This window comes from Cryptomeria japonica, chromosome 9 (genome assembly GCF_030272615.1).
Source record: "Cryptomeria japonica chromosome 9, Sugi_1.0, whole genome shotgun sequence".
In the NCBI taxonomy this organism is placed as follows: Eukaryota; Viridiplantae; Streptophyta; class Pinopsida; order Cupressales; family Cupressaceae; genus Cryptomeria; species Cryptomeria japonica.
In genome coordinates this window covers 246,516,028-246,538,490 of record NC_081413.1, presented here as the reverse complement: position 1 = coordinate 246,538,490, position 22,463 = coordinate 246,516,028, and the positions used below count along the sequence as shown (strand labels likewise).

Genomic DNA, 22,463 nt, shown 5'->3' with positions numbered 1-22,463 from the left:
TATCTCCCTGTTACTCCCCACTTTATCTCTTTCTACCATATCTCTCTACCTCTATCTCCCTATCTCTACCTCTACCTTATTATCGATCTCTTATTCACTCCATCTCTCATACTCTCTCTATCCCTCTCCACATTCCTTTCTATTTCTCCATATCTCCCTCTATCTATATCACTCTTGTCCCTCTCTATCTATTAAGTTATATTTCCCTCTCCTTACCCTCCCTCTCTAATTCTTTCTATCTAGATATTTCTCTATCTCTGTCTCCTTTCATCTCTCTCCCTCTCACTTTCCTTTTCCCACTCTATATATTGGGTCACCTTTACCTCTCTCCCCCATTATTTATCTACATCCTCTACAAATCTCTCACCCTTTCTCTCTATCCCTTTGCCCCCCCCCCTCTATCTCTACCCATCTCTCACTCCCTCACTCTCTCGCTATCCCTTGTCTATATCTCAATTTATACCCCTCCTTTTCTCTTCCCCTATATTCATCTCTTTCTCGTCCCAAATATCTCTATCTCTCCCTCTTTCTCTATCCCTCTCTTTGTCTCCCTCTATTTCTCTTGATCTCTATTTGTCTATCTCTATGTTTGTATGTCTCTCTATCGATCTCTTTGTCTCTCTCTTTGTCTCCCCCTCCATTTCTTCTTATACCTCTCTCTCTCTATCTCTCTCTTCCACTATATATTGGTCCATCTCTCCCTCTCTCCCTCTCTCCACTATTCCTTCTTTCCCTCACCCTCTCTCTATCTCCCCTCATCTCTCTGTTTATATATTATATATAACCCTCTCCATCTACTTCTATATCTCTATATCTCTTCCTCTCTATATGTCACTCTCTGTCTCCCTATATTTCTCTATTTTTATCTCTCTCAATTTTTCTCTACATCTATTTTTGTCCCTCTTCATCTCTTTCTCTCTATTTCTAGACATGCCCGCCTCTCTCTTTCCATCCATCTCTCCCTCTCTCTCCTCCTATACCTCTATCTCCTTATATCTCCATCTCTCTCTACCTCTGCATTTATCACTTCTTATTTTTCTCTTTATCTTTTTATCTCTCCCTCTATCATTCTCTCCCTCTATATATTTATCTCTTCCATCACCATATATCTTTTCCCCTCTCTCTTTATCTTCCCCTCTCCACTTGGTATCTGTAATATCTCCCATGATTTTTTTCAATTATTTCAATTTACAATCAACACAAACACCCGTTAGGGTTAGAAAATGAAATCCCAATACTGCTGAAAGTTAACCCTTTCCACCTTTTGATCACCGAGAGCCCAATCTAGGAGGGTGAGAGTATACAGTGTTGAGGGGATCGTTAGATGCAAGAAACTGAAATTAATTACAATACTTGGGCGGCAAGCCAACCCCTAACACTTTTCAGTGGGATAATGAGAATACTAAAAGATCACTTGGTGGTAAACCAGCCAAGGACAAGCCAAGAAACTGAAGTAACTATCACTCAACCGCTTATCCAGTGGGAGGACTAGAAATAAAATTACAAATCAACTCTATGGCTTATGCAGAGGGAGGACAACACTATAACATTCAAGTAGGCGAAAAAGCCAACCTCTTCCACTTATGCAGTGGGACTAAGAGCAATAATCCAATTAGATAGTTGTTAGTACTACTAACCAGCTTTACAATGCACAATATGGAATACAAATTAAGAGAAATCACTATCCAAAAGATAGGCGGCAAGGCCAGCCTCTTCCACTTTGCAGTGGGTCTAAGAAAGATCAATAGAAATTGTTGTTAGTAGTGTACTACTACCAGCATTACAATATGAATCTTAGAAAATAAGAATGAAGAACCAACAACTGCAAACAATTACCAAGATCTTCCTCTCTACACCAAAGAACCCACACAAGAGGACACTCTAAATTAGAAAATCTCTAAATCTGATATACTACCAGCACGCTGAAAACACACAGACCAGCAACACCAAATCCCACTAAAATACTCACAACTCGCCCCATTCTTAACCAAATGACATTTAACTGAAAACATATGATCACTAAGAGGTAGGCGATCAATCCTAGGAGAACAAAACATGGCAAACTAATCCCAATAATTTATGCATGCATTCCAAAGCACTCGGCCACATGGTATGGTGAGTTAGGTTACGATTTTGCAAAAATAAAATCCCAAACACCATTTTAGACTCTACAAAATCACAAAATGAATCGCCCAAACCACAAAAAGACAGAGAAGAAATACCCAGAATGAGAAGAATGACACACTGAGACCTGCAACCAAGAATCTACTTCAGCACACTCCGCGACCAGCAACAAGAACACTCTGAAATCCACACAAATCTTCACCACATTGAGTCCAATTTGCTCCTCTGGATGAGAAACTGTCATACATTCAGCTAGGCGCTATCTCTCAAGCACGAAATTGAGGCACTAGAAGGTATGCATTCCTCGAAGTAAGAGTCTGACAACATATTGGTAGCACTTCGTTATCAAAGCAATAATGGATACCCAAAATGAGAGCTCAAGGCCTTTATTTATAATCTCCTCTCCAAATTGAACTTCCTTTCCCTCCAATATGGGATTAAACACTAACATTCAAATTTCTTTTAATTTGCCTTTCATTTCATTTCATTTCATTTCATTCCATCTCCTTCCCAAATCGCCCATGTGCATAGATGAGTCACTTTATTAAAATTGCCAATAATATAATAAGTGAGCGCTCAACATAAACTTTATTTATAATCTCCTCTCCAAATCGAACTTCCTTTCCCTCCAATATGGGATTAAACACTAACATTCAAATCTCTTTTAATTTGCCTTTCATTTCATTCCATCTGCTTCCCAAATCGTCCAAGTGCATAGATGAGTCACTTTATTAAAATTGCCAATAATATATTAAGTGAGCACTCAACATAAACTTAGGGAAATGACTTTTAAATATTTTATTTAGCAACAATGTATTTCTCCCTTAAGCAAATATCAAATATATTGTAAAGTCATAATCCCTTTTAATGAAAAATACCTCCATGGGCGACCAGACTTAGGCTTTAAGTTGATAAATTAAATATCAAATTGACCCCCTTTATGTCGTAGAACATTTATGCCTAGGCCAAGTGGAAAATAATAAAGTATTAAAAATACTTTAATTGTCATATACCGAAAACTACTCAAAATAATCTGAAGGCTGGAATTGTGAAAACTGCACTGCCTGCCAAAAATAGCACTACCAAAAATAGCACAGCCAGAAATAGTACTTACTATAAATAGAACACTGCTAAAAATAGTAAGTGTTTCCAAAGTGATTTTTACCACATTATGAGCCGCCGTTGCAACTTACTAAAAATAGTAAGTCTGAAAAGGTCTTTAGATTGATTTGCATGTCATACCATCACGAAGCTCTTAGAAAACCCCAAAAAACCCATAGAAGTAAGTGGTCCTCACCTCCACTTACTAAAAATAGTAAGTTCGCCAAACTCCACTGTTTTCTATGCATGTACCACCATTGCAAAGCTTTCTGAAAACCGAGAAGGAATCCTGAACCCAAACTGACAAACTCCAGCATGCAGGCTACCAAAAATGCCGAAACATCCTCCTAGAAAATAGGAAACCCTAACTCTGCCTCTGATTGATCGACGGGTCTCAAAATTGGCCAATAGTCCCCAAAACAAACTAGAGCAGAAAAGGGGACATTACACTATCTCTCTCCTTTTCCATCTCCATATCCATCTACAAATCTATATTTATCTTCCTCGCTATCTCTATCTCTTTATCCCTCTCTTTCTCTCTTCCTACTCTATCTGTCGTTTTTTCTATACCTATTTGTCCCTATAATTTCCGGATTGCAAACATTATGAACTTTTGGGTAGTGAAGCTTGATTATCTTCTTGATTGAAAGGTTTTTCTTCATTCATGTTTCAATCCTTGTAAGTGAATGCATAGTTGATTTAAAGCTATCACTTCTCTATTGATGCTATCTTAAAAATGGTTTAGTAGCTAAGTGGAAAATTTCATTGAGAAAAGTAAACTCTAATAGACTTCTAAACTTCATGCACTCAATCCAAAAGATCATGAAATTAATTAGATAAAGTAAAACCTTGATATACTTCAACAATTCCATCAATAGCTAATTTATTTTTTAAACTCCAAACGATTTTTAGACATAATTTCCATAATGTAATACCCCACAAGCTTTCACACAACATTCATTGAAGCAACATTGGATGAACATTTTTTTTGTTTTGTAAATGACATTCACATGTTTCATTACACATCGATGTGCACACAAGGTATCATGATAAGCACAACGATACACAAGATGACATCACCAATGCATCAAGCATGGGGGCACAAAGTGAAAGACTTCACTAGTCATGTGAAAGGTCATTGTTACCTTTGTTGCACAAACAAATTTTTTTAAATTTCCTACCAGTTGACCACATATACTACAAAAATGTATGCAACTTGTAGACCAAAAAATTCCTTGATTGACCTTCCACACCTCTTCGCCGTACAAATTGCACACCAAGGTGCAATTGCTAGTTTATTTACATATGGGATGAGTCTGAGTTATTGATTTGGCATTTGCTTCCAAAAGACTAATCAAGTTAAGAAGAGCCAACCTTTGATTCTCCCAAGCCTTGGATCAAAGTCCACAAAGCACAAGGTGAGCTTCATCAAGCTTCAAACCAGCAAAAAGGTTAACCTCCATTAAAACAAAGGAAACTTTACAAGCTCCAAGAATCCATCTAGACAATTGTGGTAAACATGCCCTTCTATTGTACAGGTACCCACGACTATCATACAAAAATCTAGAGAGAATAATTTCCCATGATTCAAAACTCCGCTAAAGCTTCACTTAAGTTTTTCTCTCACCTTTTTTCACCATCCCAAATATAGAATAATCTAAATGATATAATGGGTATTAGAATAATATCTTTCTCTTTGTGTTATTAATGGTCATTTAAGTTGTTTCTAATTTCGCCTCTAGTTAACAATTGTTTCTTTTAGAAACATCGTCTTTGTAACTCTATTTAAAGGAGCTTTGTCTCCTTGATTAATTGAACAACATCGATTCTTTGAAATCCATATGCTTTTGCATCTGTATTATGGTATCAGAGCCTTGGTTATTTTCGAAATAATTTTTCAATTACGAATTTTTTAATAGTTTTTTTTGAAAAATTTCTTTGTTTATTCGAAATTGCTACTTTGGCAGTTCGTTTTGGCTGTAGCTACTAGGGTTTTCTGGCTATTTTCTGCCCTCTCCCACGACCCGTCTCTCTTGCATTTCGCGCAACCACGTGACGCGATTTTTTCTCGCCTGCAGATTTTTTTCTGCCTTTTTTGGATGGAAATCTGCATTTTCGGCTAGGGTTTTGACCCTCCAAATTCAGTCGAATTTTTTTTTTGAGTACAGATTCGTGGTGGGTTTTTCGAGATCTCAACTGGGTCGTCGTCAGAATTTTCTGGGTGCCTTGATTTTCAAGCCAGCGGATCCAAATTCCGACAACAGATTCCTTTTGGGTTTTTTGCAAGGATTTTTGGGTTGTCTTCGGATTTTTCTGGGTTAGCTGGAAATTTTTTCTTGAAATTTGTGCCAGCCGTACTTCATTTTTTGAACTCTTTACCTGCATCTGCCTCTGTTTTTGCATTGAGATTCAAATTTTTTGAATTTCGTGCCAGCTCTTCCCAGTTTTTTCGTTTTTTGTGCATTGGGAAACATGCAAGATGGCGTCATTGACCAACTTGATGTTGGAAGTCAATCAAGTTTTGTGCACTTAGCATCTTCTCAGTACCTCGTTTTTCGTGCCTCGAAAAGCATGAAGATGGCTTATGGGCATCAATGTTTGTTTTGGTTTTTAATATTTTTTACCTGAAATTTTTTTTGATGGGTTTTAATATTTTTTTCCCTTAAAAAAGTCTTTGGGTTTTTAAATATTTTTTGTCCCTGTAAAAAAAATCATGGGAGGGTTTATAATTTTTTCCTCAAAAATTGTACTTTGCTACAGTCTGTTTTTCGTCGCACCTGGAGTTGTTGTGCGAACATCTGCACTAGTCTCTTATTTGCAGTCTATTTTCGGGCATCTTGCTCATCTGCAATAGTTTGGAGGTTTTGCCGATTTTTTCCTCAAAATCGTGACAGCTGTTCTTGGGGTGTCTCTGGTTACAAGGAGGGACAGTTCTCCAACATCAGGTTGGACGGTTGGTGTTGTTTTGGGTATCTCCAGAAGTTCTGCAGTTTTTGGGAGGGTTGGTGGCAGACTCATCTCAAGTGGTAGAGTTAGTGGCAGACTCTTGTCTTCTGTTGCAGTGTGTTCTGAGAAGAAGGGGGCAACCTTCTCTGTTATTTCTCTTGGTAATTAGAACGATGACCATTAAGGGAGGGTATTAGAATAATATCTTTCTCTTTGTGTTATTAATGGTCATTTAAGTTGTTTCTAATTTCGCCTCTAGTTAACGATTGTTTCTTTTAGAAACATCGTCTTTGTAACTCTATTTAAAGGAGCTTTGTCTCCTTGATTAATTGAACAACATCGATTCTTTGAAATCCATATGCTTTTGCATCTGTATTAATGGGTTCTCTAGACATGAGGAAGAAACCCAACACAACAAGACATAAGGTTTAACCCAACTGTAACCCAAGAAGTCAACTCAAAAGTCCAATTTAATAATTAAAAACCCAAAAAGTCAAAAATGAGAAAAAGGAACCCTAATATGCTTCAAGTGCCTTTCATTTAAATAGAAACTCAATTTTTAATTTAAGAACTCAGTAAATCAAATAAAATCACTAAAGGGACTTTAATCCCAAAATTCACTGAGAAGTGAATTAAATAAAAAACCATAAACTATGTGAAGTGTGAAAATCACAAAAAATTCATGTAGATGACAAAACAACTATGGAGATGTGACCAAACAAACTCACAAGGATCACACCGTGTGGTACTAGATGACAGTGACTGGGCAAACTGTTTAACGCATGGAAAGTTTCTGAAATTTACATATAATGAAGTTTGATGGCAAGCAATATCCATGACATTCTTCTTCACATACCATCCATTAGCCATACACTTGTGTAGTCCTGCACACTAAATACATACATCAAATCCTCTAATGGAGATCACAGTTGAAGCATAGTTAGCTAACATATCAACATGTTCACATACATGGAACTTAAGGTATGTAAGGCATGATAATAACATATATCATCTCTATCTATGTAATCACAATTACAATATAGTACAGAGCATTAATCGCAATTAGTCTCGTGAAACACAATTTATAAATAATCAAACTCATACAAAACACAAGATGGCAGGAAACACCGGGTGGGCCTGACAGTCGGTAATATCAAAGTTTACTTTAATGCTCTAAAATGAGGTTGAGGGTGGATCAGTCTATAAGATCTTCTTTTATTTATCTCCTATGTGATAGATCCCTTTATCCACTGGAATTACTTACTGTTTTGAATGCCATAGAAAAAGATGGAAAACAGTAAGGAAATTAATCTGTCCATTGTATTCTTGGTGTTATAACGATGATATGCCCATTTTGTAATTTTTTTTCACCATTCTCCAGTTTCACACTTTGAGTTGGATGATGTGTATCTTTCTCATTTATATTATTAATGCTTTGATTATATCAAAAAATGGTGAGGATATTATGATGTTGCCTTATTATGATCAAGAACAGCTAATTTCCATGCTTTGTATTTAGAATTATAATTACAATTTTATTCATTACATGGATGAATCTATCTTGTCTTTATGTTAGCTAGAGTTACGATGGCCACTCAATTTTGTGCTATATCGTGGAAGAATATACCATTATACTTGTCTTAGAGTTGGCCACTTTTGTTCTTTGACTTTCCAAGTCTGACAATGCTATGTGATTTCCAAAGGTTGATTTCATGTTTAAGATTATAGTAAAATAACTTTTTATAATTTGTTTGAAGGCATGCCTCTTCACCATATTAGCAACTTGGCCACGGGTTTATCTGGTAAGCAGCAATGGATGAAACCACCTTAACTGATCCAGTCACTGTCACATTTATATTGTTTCTTCTACTCAAAACATTCACTGGTTCTTGTCTAAGATGTTTAATCTGGGGAAAAGATCTACTGCATGCATTAGTGATAACTGCCTAAAGTGATTTTATTGACCCAATCAAATTTATTGTATTATTGCTTATTGGAATATGCAAACTATAAGGATAACTTTTTAAGTGGATATAATAATCAAATTTGCACCTATTTCAAAGACTTATGGAGTGTCTTACATACGTGCAGAATAAAACTGTTTCTGTGTTTGAGACAACAATACGAGTTCTTGGAGGCTTACTTTCAGCACATCTTATTGCAAGCGATGATGCAACAGTAAGCCCCCTTGCTGAAATGAGATTTGTGCATTAGATTTTTGACATTTCTTACATGTGGTTGCAATATATATTTTGTTTTCCAATGCTAATTAAAAATGATCGTTTTACCTTTCTCAATATCTTCTGTAATATATTTATCTATATCAATTGGAATGGAATAGCGGTTTTTTATTTTGTTTTGAGCTTCATTCTTTCTTTTTTCATATCCACTGTTTCTTATCTTGATTGGTTAATAAGATTTTCCTACAGTATAGGACATATTGCAATTATCTTGTCATATCATTTAGCTAGCTTATAATGCAGTTGAATATCATACTCGTTGAACTTCAGTTATGCCAAGATATATTACGTACAATCTTAAAAATTTTCTACCCTGAATATATGATCTTTATAATAAATCACAAAAATCTGTTAAATATCCTTGGATCTGAATTATGGCATCATAGAGAACCACACCTTAATGAGGCCAGGAGGTTACAAGTTACAACAGAGCAAAATCATACATGACCATATGCAAATCATCCTTCATGGCAAGAAATCAAAGTACTATAAGTCACAGACATATACAGAAATAGATATTATACACCAGAAACCAGACTCCTAATAGAAATGGGGCAAATGAGAGTCCTTAGGGTTCTATGATCTATCCAAGGATTTCAGTATCATTGTTTTTTCTGATTTTGCTCCTAAGGATAATATTGTACTTGCAGTTGATCTTCTCTATACAAATCATTGCTGCCAAATCTTTAGTTAACATCTCATTGATAAAGTGGAGGAACAAGATTTCATCCTTAAGGCCTTTGCAGGATTTTGTTACCAGGTCTCCCTCCTCATTCATTTGATTTTAAATTGTTTCAGTACACATCCTTAGAGATGCTAGAGTTTTGCCTTCATCCTTTTGGCTAAATTTAGCTCCTGGGGCCTGTATTGATTCTCCATTACGGAAATTGATATCAACAGATTGTTGACCCCATGTAAGCAGTCAAGGACAATGACACAAAAAATGCAGTATACATCTTTAGAAATTATAGCATGGATTGATTTCCCAATTAAAATCATTGCAATGCCCATGCAAGTGACCTAGGTAAACTCTAGAAATGGGTTGACATCTGAGACTCAACATGACCCTCATTTGAAGTTGCCTCCATTCAAAATTTATCCCTTTTGCTTGATAAACAACAAAAGACTTTTGCTTGATAAAGAATAAAAGACTCTCGCTGCTTGACATCTTCCCTACTAATTGTAATTCCTAATCCGCTGTCTGAGCACTAAAGTGGCCATATTTCTTTATACCAGTGATATCTGATGACTTTAGGGACGTTCATCTGTATTGATCACCTTTTGTCATCATTAACAGGTTTCTGTTAGGTGTTCAGTAAGCCATCCTTAACATCTCCCATGTCAACCATGGTTAAACTTTTCCTCATCTGGATTTAAGGCTGCATTTTCCATAAAATCATCTGTGAGTCGACAGCCCTCTCAACATGGAAGGAGACACATCAATGTAAGAAATCTGCAAGGGACAAGATATCATCTATTATGGATGAAAAATTCCAAATAAATGTGAGGGTCTCTATGGTGAAATCCCGAGTCAGAATAACCTCGACTTACTGCAAATTATGATATAGGCTATAGCTGTTTCTGGATTCAATTGTGAACAATATTTCTTTTTTGACTTCTTCCCTTGATCCACGTGCTTCCTGTCTCTCACTCCTCCCATCCCTTTTTATTTACACTGGGTCTGCAACTTTACATATTTTTATGATTCCTTTGGCTCTCTTCATCCTAATGATGGATCAGAGTGTGTTCTGAAACCTTTTTTTTTAAGAGATGCAAAAATACAGTACACAATTGAATCCAAAAATAGCTATTTCTTGATATTATGGATTGTGGAAATCTCTTATCACTGATTACTGCAAATCATTAACTCTATTTAAAGCAATAAATATTGCAGAAAAGTGATTAATCTATCCAATATTTTGAAAAAGAAATGAACCGGAATAATCATTATTACTCATCACAATTGGTGCTATATTTTTCAATAAGATTCATTAGGTATAATCAAACATAGAATATCACTTCAAGCTAAATAATGTAGCTCGTAATATACAATAAGGACTTGGTCTATTACCAATAATAAGGTCTTATAGTCAGATTTCAAATTTCAATATAATTACAATAATTACGTTTATGCTTGAACAAATGTTTAAACTTTAAAGCCAATATTTTCAAAATCTATGGAGAGAGAGAGAGAGAGAGAGAGAGAGAGAGAGAGAGAGAGAATCATCAAGGCAGTTTTCTGCCCAACCATGAATCCAAAAGCTTCTCTGGGTTTACTCCAAACAATAGAAGCCTGACCCTTCATGAAGGGATCTAGCAGTTTGAAACCTACATGTATGAAAGAATTTGGTGCAATATGTGATCACTAACATTCTAGCATACATATATGTAATATATCATGCATGCATACTTATGTCTAATGCACTAGTTCTTAGAAATACATGATATGGTAGAGAATTTATAAATCAAAACAAGTACTCCACTTAATTTTAATTTCAAGCTTTGGCTATAGCATCTTTATATGTTGTACTGTATAGCATATTAGGTCATAGGCTAAAATTAACCTACTATCTTATGTATATACTGCACTCCTCTAGTCTCTTAGGGATCTATATACATTACCATATTGAAACATAGGATACAATGATAGTTGAACAAATTGACCTAAAAAACAATTTCTAGGGTCAATAAAATGCAAATGCATCATTATGCTAGGCAACAATTAATGATGCAACTGGTAAAATCCAGGCATCTTATATACTAGCAGTGTGGGGTCAAATGATTCAAAAGATTAACCTTTACTTATCACAATAATATGTAATGTCCCCATTCGGGATTTCCTATGATTCAGCCCTGGGACATCAATTTTAAACTGAAATAAGAATTAATAAACATAAATTAACTTGAATTGAATATATTTCATTATAATGTTGAATTTAAAATTTAAGAATAATTTAGAGAGTAGAACTTATCTTGGTAACTCTTTCTGATTTAACCGCTATATTACGTTGACAAATCTTCTCCTTTCTTATATTATAGCGATAATGCTACAAGGTTGTGTCTGATTTGATAATGTAATTATGCCAATGAAGATGCTCAACCCCTAACAGTGATGAGAGATGATTGTGGTTTCTGTGTTTTACTTAAAATTCGTACAATAATGGTGGTGCCTTCTCTGATCTGAAATGTGTTCTATATGCAGCCAGTTTAATGACTCAAGGTTAATTTGCTCAGACTAATCAATCCAAATAGGATATAAACCAGATACCTCCCCCAATGGATGAATTCAATCCTCTTTAAATATCCTTTGCACGAAATGGTAGCAACTTATGATGAATAGTCATAACCTTTGTCAGTGATTCACTTCCTTAATATCGCACCTCTCCATAGCAAATCGATCACCTAAATTTATTAAGGTCTGTTTGTTAACTAAACTCTTGCCATACTATAATCTTTTCTTCCTCACCCTTTAGATTAGTTAACATCAAATTTTGGATCGATGCCTTCTTTATTTCTTCATGTGTAACCATTGTCTCTTGCTTTGCACAAGACATCACCTTAACTGCTGCACTGTTATGTCGATATACATGTAATGATACTGGATCTAGACAATTGGATGCCTATCGTATCCTCCTTTATCGGATAGTGATGGAAACCAAATTTTGTATTGGCCAACCTTTTCGACGGTGAAGAATAATCGATAAGTTTATGTCGATTACCAATATCAATTCTTTTAATTTATTTATCATCATTTCTTGGCAGCGTAATTGATACTTACAATATTATTTGGTCTTCCGTGGCTTAATGACACCTATGGAACACGATGCTTGGTGTCTACGAGTTCTATTGGAAGTATCCTTTGCTTTAGAGTCTTTTACGCCATTAATGTATTTTATCAATGTGCAGAGGAGATACCGGCTCAATGCCATCTTCTTCCATATGCTTGTCTTTGTTTATGGGTCCATTGTTTCTTCCGATAAATGTGATTGTCGTGATTCTTAATGTTCGATGACATCGTCTGCACTTAATCCTTAAGTCGCTGCTATTTGCAATTATTCAGATTGCTACAGTTAGCGCCACTATGCCATCTTTGCTGCTAGGTGTTTCCGTTTGCTAATACTCTTACTGTGGAATTCCCGAATCCAAAAGGCTCCACGATCACTTCTTATAATTTCTTTAATCATCAGTTTATTTAACTACACTGAGTTCATCATTATCGGTTCAGGGCAATGGTTATTTAACTATCAATCATATTTTATTACCACCGATTCAACGTTCATCATGTATAAAATTTTGATGAATCGGCTGGCCACTTCATCCCTCGGTTCAATTCCATTTGTCGACTATTGAATCACTTCCTTGATAGTCTAATTAAACTCGTCTGTATGAACTTGATTATTGATGATCAAAACTAATCATTGATTAGTCACCAATATTATCATCTCGGGTCTTAATCAATGCTAATGTTACTATATCTGACTTCTGATTATGATAATAGTCTTTATGTGCCTCCCTTGATTGATTGTCTATTGTTTGTGTGTAGACCATATAAACTTGGATGCTTGCAAGACTTCATACTTATAACTTTGATCTTAGATCATCCACTATTATTTATTCATATTATTTTTAAAGATAATACAAGGAGCTTTCTCAATATCAACAATGTTTGATGAGGTTCAGTTTGGGGACATCACATAATACTATCCTATCTCCTTTACGATATAAAGATTTAAAGTTTGTGTATACAAGGTAATAAACACCATCCATGTATAAGGGCCCATTCTTAGCCTATTACAATGTTTAACAAAATAAGTCAAGATAATTTTTCTTAATCTCTCTCCAAGGCTAAATGATATGTCATAAATTTGCCTTAAGATTGTTACGCGTTTCAGTAATGAAAAAGTCTCGATGTACATGCCTAATCACTAGTAGAATATTAATAACTTGATATTACAACATTTCTCTTTAGGGAACTATCTATTCAGGTTAATCAAAGTTTAGTGAATCAATGATAATGTAGCAACAACATCTCACTACCAAGAATTCTACATGGCTATTCAAGTTCTAATAATCACAAGATTATTGCAATAACAATAACAATCATAATGAAATTTGCAATAACATTAGTAATAAAATTCAATATATAATTTCAATAACCATCCCAACAACATTTGCAATAATAAAATAACCAATTTATACATTTTCCAAAGTCTTGCTAAAGCTAAAGCATTTCCTACAAGCATTAATAAATCAGTATTGACACTATTAGAATCCCATGACTAACTATAACATTCAAATAAGTAAATTAATAAGTAGTAAAGGATTTAATCAAAAGTTGAAGCTGCGGGAGCCTTGACAGACATGCAAGCGTAATTGGAGTTAAGAAATGCACATACACTAATAGATATGAGGCTCTCGAGATGTCATCTTATGGATTGCAATAATTGCAGGATATGCTATGTGATTGACATTACCTATGTTTTCCCCTTGCCTTCTCTAATATGAAACTAAAACTTGTTTATTTGTTCTAATCTATGGAAATCAATACTTACAGATGGTTTTATATTTTGAGATAGACTAGTTAAGTCGATTTTACAATTCATGTTTCCAAGTATGGCACAATTGTTAATTTGAAGTGGCATCATACTAATTTAAGTGCAATGTATAACCTATGGTATGATTTAAGTAAAAGATGTATGTGGTTTCCTCCTTGTTAACTTTGTCAAATAAACGTATCATAGTTCATCTATATAGATCCAAGTGGATCATTGAGCATTTCAAATTGGTATGGTTTCATTCCGAAGGAGATATTTGGTCAGAGATTGTAATAGAAATTACCTTGATGGATCTGTATAAAAACCATGCAAGAATGCAAAAGGCATGCAAACTATGGCGGCAATGACAAACAAGTGAACTGTTTGATTTAGATGGGTTGCAGATTCATATGGCTGAGATTGTTAGATACTTATAACATTGAGTTTGGTGGTCTTCTATGGTCTAGAAAGCTCTAAGATTCTGATAGCTAAGAAATGAATTGAAGGACCATAGAATTTCTTAAACAATTGACTTGTTTAATTCCTATAGAAATGGCTACGAGAACAAGAAATTCCATGCTCTTTAAATCCTATGCATCAATCACAAGAAATCTAGATTCATAATACCGACCAAAACTCTTTCAAATTCCCTTCAGTTCGAAATAAAATATGCAGCAGTAAATCTTATTACCATTTGTTGTATAAGACTAGAACAATTGACGATATCCTTGCTTACCTGTTGAGATTTTAGAATTTTGTAAGATTGAACTTGGAGGTATATGGAGTCCAATTTATTTCCAATGTGAGACTTCCTTGCTTCTTCCCAGCTCTATATTTTTTTTGCCAAAACAATGAGAAGAATGGCGAACCAATCTAGAAACGCTGCACAAGAAGAGAAGGATTAAGCTCAATTTTTCCTCCACCAAGGAAAAGTGAGGTCTTTCCAAAGTCCTCTCAATGCAAAACTCTTCTTAATTTGCTCTTGGTGCCCCACTTATTGGTAGCTATCTTCACATAACTGCTTATACAACTTTTTCTTTATTGCCATGGTCTAAGTATTCTTGGCCAATATAAAATAATATTAAATTAGTGAAATAATGAAATTTTTCTCTTCATGCATTTGGCCAGCTAATCAAATTATTTCAAAAAGATATTTCTTAAAATTTATTTTAAACTGCTTTTATTGTAACTATGTATATAGGAAAACTACGTTAAATCTAGCTTTCAAAGATTGATAATCCATCCAAATACAATTGTTGTAATCTATGAAATGCATAAAAATAGTTGTTTTAAGATAACACACACACACACACACACACTATAATGCCCCTTTTTTCAAAATTAAGCCAAGTTGAAATCCAAAACACCGATCATAAATGTTTTGTTGAATTTGGAAATTTTGCACTAAGGAAATGGGATTAAAATTATAATAAAGAGGACCTCAAGCAAAGTTAAAATAAAAAATAAGGTGGTCTCTTATAATTAAAGTTCATTTTAAATAATTCCTCTCAAATATCAATCAAAGGTCATGAAGGAAATTCGAAGAGTTATGTCGTTTGGAGGAAAACTCTATTTAAGAGAGTGTAATGTCCCCATTTTCAGTCACTTTAGCTTTGGATTTCTTGGTGACCGCCAATCTTATTAGAGGGGATGTTTGATGTTGGGAAAGAGATCAGATGGTCTAGAAGACTCTAATGCCAATTTTCAAAGTGAATTCTAACGTTTGGTGGGTTCTCCAAGATTCTTGGTAAGAGCATCTATTTATAGTAAGTCACGCGATTGAGTCTGATTTTCATTATTCATCATCAGTATCACTCTAGTGCAATCAAATTTTGGCTATTAGAATATTTAATTATATTTTAGTCACCTATATCTAGTTCCTTGTTTAATGGTCATTTAGCTTTTTAGTTATTTAGCTTTTAAGCTTTATTTAGCATTTAGCTTTTTCTTTTTAGTTAATTAGCTTTTAAGCTTTATTTAGCGTTTAGCTTTGTAGTAGTTCATTTTAAACGACTTGTTCTTAATTTAGAACATCGTCCTTGTAATCTCTTTATATACGCTTGTATATTGTTGAATAGATTATCCGATTATTGAATCATTCATTCAATATATTTTTCATGGTATCAGAGCGGGTCAATGGGATTCTTTAAAGTTTGGCGAATTTTTTAATAAAAATTCATGCCCTTCTTTCTGGGATATTTTCCAGATTCTTTTTATTGTTTTTTTTATAAAAAAACGATTTTGCTTTTTAGAAGGCTTTTTGAGGGTTTCTGGTTTGTGGGCAAATTTCTGTGTTGGGCAGCAGTTCATGTGTTTTTTAGAGTTCTGGAGATTTTCGGGCTTGCAACCTGGAGTTTTTTTTTGAAAATTGAAAATTTTCTTAGGGTTTCTGCAATTTTCGACTAGGGTTTTGACCCTTTAGTTCAAGTCGAAATTTTATTTTGCTTGTAGATTCTTGGTGGTTTTTTGAGACCTCAACTGGGTCGCTGTCAGATTTTTATGGGTGCATCGTTTTCCGAGGCCTCAATTTTGAGCCGTCAGATCTGCATTCTATTTTCAGATTCTTGGTGGGTTTTTCGAGATCTTTTGTGGGTTGGTCTCATATTTTTCTGGGTGCCTTGTTTTGTGCACCTCGAATTTTGTGCCAGCAAATTTGCCTTGGAATTTAAAAACAGTTCACAATTTCTGCTATTTCTGCGGACGTTGGAATTTTTGCTGTTTATTTTGGCCACCATTTATGCTGTTTTAAGTTTGCAGAAATTTTTTAATTTTTGGGTTTCTTCCAAACCTCGAAATTCGTGCCTTGGAATTCGTGCTAGAATTCTCCTCCAGGGTTTCAGATTTTTTGTGCAGCTGCTTCTATTTTGATTTTTGAATCAGATTGACCTCGTTCAACTTCCATTTTCGTGATGACATCTTTGACCAACATGTTGGAACACATTCAAAAGTTCAACAACTGCCACAACACCTGGAAACAGTGCATGTTCATGATATTTGAATATCGTTGCCTTGATCAGATTGATTTAGGCCAGGCCTCGTCCTACAGGTCCCAGGGTTTTCACATTTTTTTTCCTTAGAAATTGTTCGAAGGGTTTAAAATTTTTTCCTTAAAAATTATTATCTGTCATCTGCAAAGCTTGCGTGGGTTTTCTGATTTTTTGCCATAAAAAATCATGGGAGGGTTTTGCTTGATTTTGATGTTTGGTATTTTACCACGTGATGTTGTTTGGTGTTTTCTTGCATGATGTGTGATGTTTTACCGCGTGATGTTTGGTGTCTTACCACGTGGTATTTTGGGTTTTGCCAAGCGAAGTTTCAGGGTTTTGCTCGATTTTTTCCACAAAAATCGTTTCAAGGGTTTTTACCATTTTTTTCCACAAAAATGATGATTTGTATCTTTAGTTTTGGAGGTTTTGCCGATTTTTCCTCTAAATCATGGTTTCAGGTTCCAGTTTGGTTACCCAACATCAGGTTGGATGGATTTTGGTATTCTTGGTCATTAACACTTTTCAGATCCAGGGAGGGTCTCCACTGTAGCAGAGTGTTCTTTTCATTTGTGATCAAAAGACCTGCAATGTCTTTTGTAGGGTAGTTAGTAGATAGAATGACCATTAAAGGAGGGTATTATAATATTTAATTATATTTTAGTCACCTATATTTAGTTCCTTGTTTAATGGTCATTCAGCTTTTAAGCTTTATTTAGCATTTAGCTTTTTCTTTTTAGTTAATTAACTTTTAAGCTTTATTTAGCGTTTAGCTTTTTAGTAGTTCACTTTAAACGACTTGTTCTTAATTTAGAACATCGTCCTTGTAATCTCTTTATATATGCTTGTATATTGTTGGATAGATTATCCGATTATTGAATCATTCATTCAATATATTTTTCATTGACTCCGATGCTTTTCAACAGTTTTTGCAACTATAGTGTATTATTGGCTATATTTAGCTAAGGTTTGCTTAATTTAATCAAAATAATATAAAAAGCATCTTAGTGTTATTGCTTGTTGGAAAGAGGATAATTTTTTTTCAATCATGGACATAAAACATGGACCTTGTATATCAAAAATTATTATTATTCTAATAATAGGGTCTTTTTGAGCAAAAAAGAGTTTTTAATTAAAAAGTGATTTTAATAAAAGAGTCTTCTAGAAAGTTTGGTGGGAAAAGTATATAAGGAGGTTTGGAGAGTTCATTTGTATTATGCAGATTATATCATTTTCCTCTGATGAAACCCTTGTGGTTCTGGGAGATTGAACTTGGTTCATCTCAGCCTTCTTGAGGACAAAAATCTTCTTGGAGAAGATCAGTTTCAGTAGTGAAACTATCTACCCTAGCTGGCACAGGCAGATTCATTCAGATTTTGCACTTGGATTCAAAGATTGAAGTTTGGAAATTTGTGAAGTCTTATTCTATGACAAATTTCAGAGTTGAGAGTTGTGAAGATTTGACAGGCAGAGTTAGACACCATGAGAGGATGAATGGTGTATTTCATTTTGGGTGATTAGTATCAATTTATATTTCTGGGTCAATTGGATTCATATATGTAATCAGTTGGGCCCTAGGTTAAAGGGGTATTATAGTTGTGGAAGTTGATAAAGAATAAATACCAAGTGCTGGCTGCCAAAGTCACTGATCTGGGCATGAGTTCCATTTTGTGCAGGGTCGTGGATATGTAATCAGCAATAAGGGGTCGATATTGTTCATCCTGTGAGTTATTAGGTTGATATTTAGCTTTGGTAAGTTTGAGTTGAATGTTGGGCGACTCAACATTACATTGGTGTTGAGTGATAGTGACAAGCGATTGAAGGTCTCAGTTGAATGCCATCACTGGATGTTACAAGCCATATCAGCTAGATGTGGAGTTTAGATAGGAGCTAATCAAGTGTTATATGTCATTTCAAGCTAAATCTCAATGGGAAAAAGACTGTAGCAGATTGTGGGATAAAGAGTATCCATCGTGCAAGCCATACCTTCCTTCTTAGGGATGTGTAAATCTGAAGACTGTTGCTGGAGCCTCACGTGAGGATTGGTAATCAAGGTAAAAGTTAGTGCAGGCCTTAAAATGCCCCTTATGCTGGTTGTTTGACTGACAGACTCTGCGTGGGTATTTTGGCTCTTTGAAGTGAGTTGAGTAGTGAGCAAGATGCCTCATAGCTGGGCAAATCTGAAAGGATTATTATCACTGTCAAATTTTGTATTGCTGGGCATAAATAAAAGGTCAGAGATCTGCTTTGTAAACTTATTTCTGTTATCCAGTAGCAAGTTAATTTCTTTCATTACAAGCTGTTCCAATGGCAAAAGGTTTCCTTTTCATTCATAAATTGTTAAGTTTTGTTTGGTTATTAATTTGATTGTATAAACACATGAATGCTACAATTCCTTTTACCTTCAATACAACATAAAGGGAAATCTTTCAAACTGCAAATTGTTTGATTAAATGTCCATGGGAAGAAATATTTGAAATTTTCAGTGAAAAATTGAGGGATTTTATATAGAGGCCAAGCTAGGAGGAGGCATATATTTGTCAACCATTCTATTTTATGATTTCTACTCCTTGTTGGAGCATTGGACTTTGGTTCAATTAACTTAAGGATGAAAACCCTATAGGCATTGAATAAGAAGGAAGCCAACAGAAAGGTGGAATTCTAAATCAGTGGTAGGTTTGACTTTTTGATAATTTTAATTATGATTTGGGATTGTGGTAGGAATTCCAAATGAGTGTTAGGTTTAACATTACACACTACCTCATTCATAAGTTTTCCTTCCCAAAGTCTCCATCACAGATTTCCATTGGGTGATGTGGTAGGTCATACAGAAAGGTTGGTGTGTTTTAATCATGGATGCAAGATTCACAGAATACTCAGCCAGTTTTTAAAAACTGGTGAGTTTTTAAGCTAAAAACTCACAAAGTTTCTTTTGAAAAACTTGCCAAGCTTTTGGTGATTTTTTCTCAAAAAATCAGCGAGTCTCTGGCAAAAAGTTGGCTGCATAAAAAAGAGAGGCCTAGACGCATCAAAAAATGATCTAAATTTTATTTTCATTCTCTTCATCAAAATATATACATGAAATATAACATTTAAGTTACATGGCAGGATTTTTGAGAGTGGTTTCTGATCTGTAGCAGTTATAATGCAAATTTTAGGTATTAGAAGATCTTAATAATTTTCAGACTTAGTCAAGTTTCAGTAATCAATAGGCTCCTATCAGCATTCTCTTGCTTTCTCTCTATATCACTCACTTTATCTACCCTGAATTCTCTCGCTATCACTCTTCGTCTATCCCTCTCTCTACTGCTCTATCTCACTCTCTCCTCTCTCCCCAAGATCTATATTCTGCGCAGAACCTAGCAATCATTATCAGAACCAAGATCTATATTTCAGTAATCAATAGGCTCCTATCAGCATTCTCTTGCTTTCTCTCTATATCACTCACTTTATCTACCCTGAATTCTCTCCCTATCACTCTTTGTCTATCCCCTCTCTCTACTGCTCTATCTCACTCTCTCCTCTCTCCCCCAAGATCTAGATCTCGTGAGGGGTACTACCCTCAACTTCGTTTTGGCGTGGTGGAGGAGCCACAACGGACTTTGAGGACTAGGCCCTCTAGTTCTACCTCTCCCCTAGTTTTCACTAGAGCTGGGAAAAGTAATCGCTGGTCAAAGTGAGCAGCATCAAGGAAATTTCAATTGTGTTTTTCATGCTAATCCCATTTATTATAGCCACCGCCAGCTAACATTAGGTGCTTGTTTTTATTTGATGGAAATGTGATCAGCATTATTTAAATAATATTTATTCCTGCAATATTGAATGAATGCCCATTATTATAAATTCTTCAAATGCTCTGGAAATATTTATTTAAATAGTGTATAGAAAATTCAAAGAAAATAAAAATCAGACCATCAGAAGTGCACATGAAAATAATTTTTGGGAATTGTCACAAAATCCAGGAAAGGTATATTTTAGTGGAACTTTCTCAGGAATTATGAAAAAGAATATTTCAAATTGAAGGATGAAAACCCTCTAGGTATGGAATTGGAGGACAGAAACCCCATAAATTCCATCACTAGATTACTGGACGAGAATCCTTGATTCAAATTTGGGGCAATTTTACCCAGAGATTGTAGATGAGCTTCAAGTTAATAGGCATATCCAATTCATCATAAAATCTTGTTGAGTCTGAATAGAAGATTATCTTGATAATTTGTGGCTGTTCTCAAAGAGCCAATTACCTATAGTTGCAGCAGCATATAATTGTAGCAGTATATTTGGTTGATATCAGACTTGACAGGTCAGATTTTGTGTATATAACAGCAATTTCCAATCTTCATAAGGCAATAATATTCAAAAGAACTCTAGTGATGCAATTCATTCATCCCAGGGTCTAAAGTTCTGGCAATTCATTTTCAAGAGTCACAATTCTATTTCCTTCTTGTGTGGCATTAGCTGTATTTCTATAAATTTGCAATTCGAAATTTTAAGCTGCGTTAGGGTCAAATCCTAATAATATTTAGATCTCATGATTGAATATAGCATTTGGCATGCGCAGAACCTAGCAATCATTATCAGAATTATAAGTTGGGAGTAATGGAATTAAATTGCTTTAAGCTACTTATATTGTTATTAATTTTATATATTATTCATTTGGCATCATTGTTTTATGTAAAATTCCCTTATTGCAACTGTATGGGAATTAATAATATTTAGATCTATACATTGAGCAAATCCCCGGGAAGGTATTGAAGTAAATAAAATAAACAAGATAACAGAAATATTCTGTTCAGGATTTACACACACTTATATATACAAATATAACTATATGTTTTTTGAAGTGATGCGTGTTTGATTTCTTTGCAACAATTTGCTGTCAATATTGCTAGACATGCTGTCACTGATGATATTCTCTGTGTGTGACGAGTGTCGATTTTTTCCTGTCGTACTCATAAAACACCAAAGATGTAGTTAGTCATTATCAACCCATAATTTGATCAAACAATTTAAATGCCTTGTAAAGTTGAATAATAAACATGTCGATTTTCAAATATTTGCATAATCACAAAAATGCATTTCTAACAATAATAATAATATCCATAACTGTTAAGAATTTCAATGACGTCCCAAATCTATGCAACACAATATTCATTGTTTGATAATTAACTAATTATCCTTATCAGTTTACTTTCAAGTTAAATATAATTTGAGTTTCTAACTAATTGAGGCATATTAGCTAGGCTGTGACACAACTGAAAAGGACAGTGGCAGGGGATTGAGACCTATGATTTAAGGCTGCCAAAATAATTGTTGAGAATTTAACATCATATTCATGATTTCAAGATCAATAATCTATCATAAATAACACATGAGTGCAAAGATGGTGTTTTTAGTGGGATGTGTATTGCACTCGTAAATGTCCTTGTTCTCCTTTGGAGTCCTTACTGCTATACCAACATCAATAGCAGCTTGTTTACCTTCTGTTAAAGCACATTGAAATCACTAGAGATATTATGACAAGCAGACTGGTA

General features: G+C 34.7%; 1 protein-coding gene across 1 annotated transcript in view; it reads left to right on the top strand.

Moving 5' to 3' along the window:
- Nucleotides 1–22,463, top strand: part of LOC131049988 (alpha-mannosidase I MNS4) — a 195,946-nt gene that overhangs the window by 47,241 nt on the left and 126,242 nt on the right. The window contains exon 4 of the mRNA XM_057984108.2: nucleotides 8,263–8,349. Within this exon, the coding sequence (XP_057840091.2) occupies nucleotides 8,263–8,349 (87 nt within the window). The remainder of the gene's footprint in view (nucleotides 1–8,262; nucleotides 8,350–22,463) is intronic.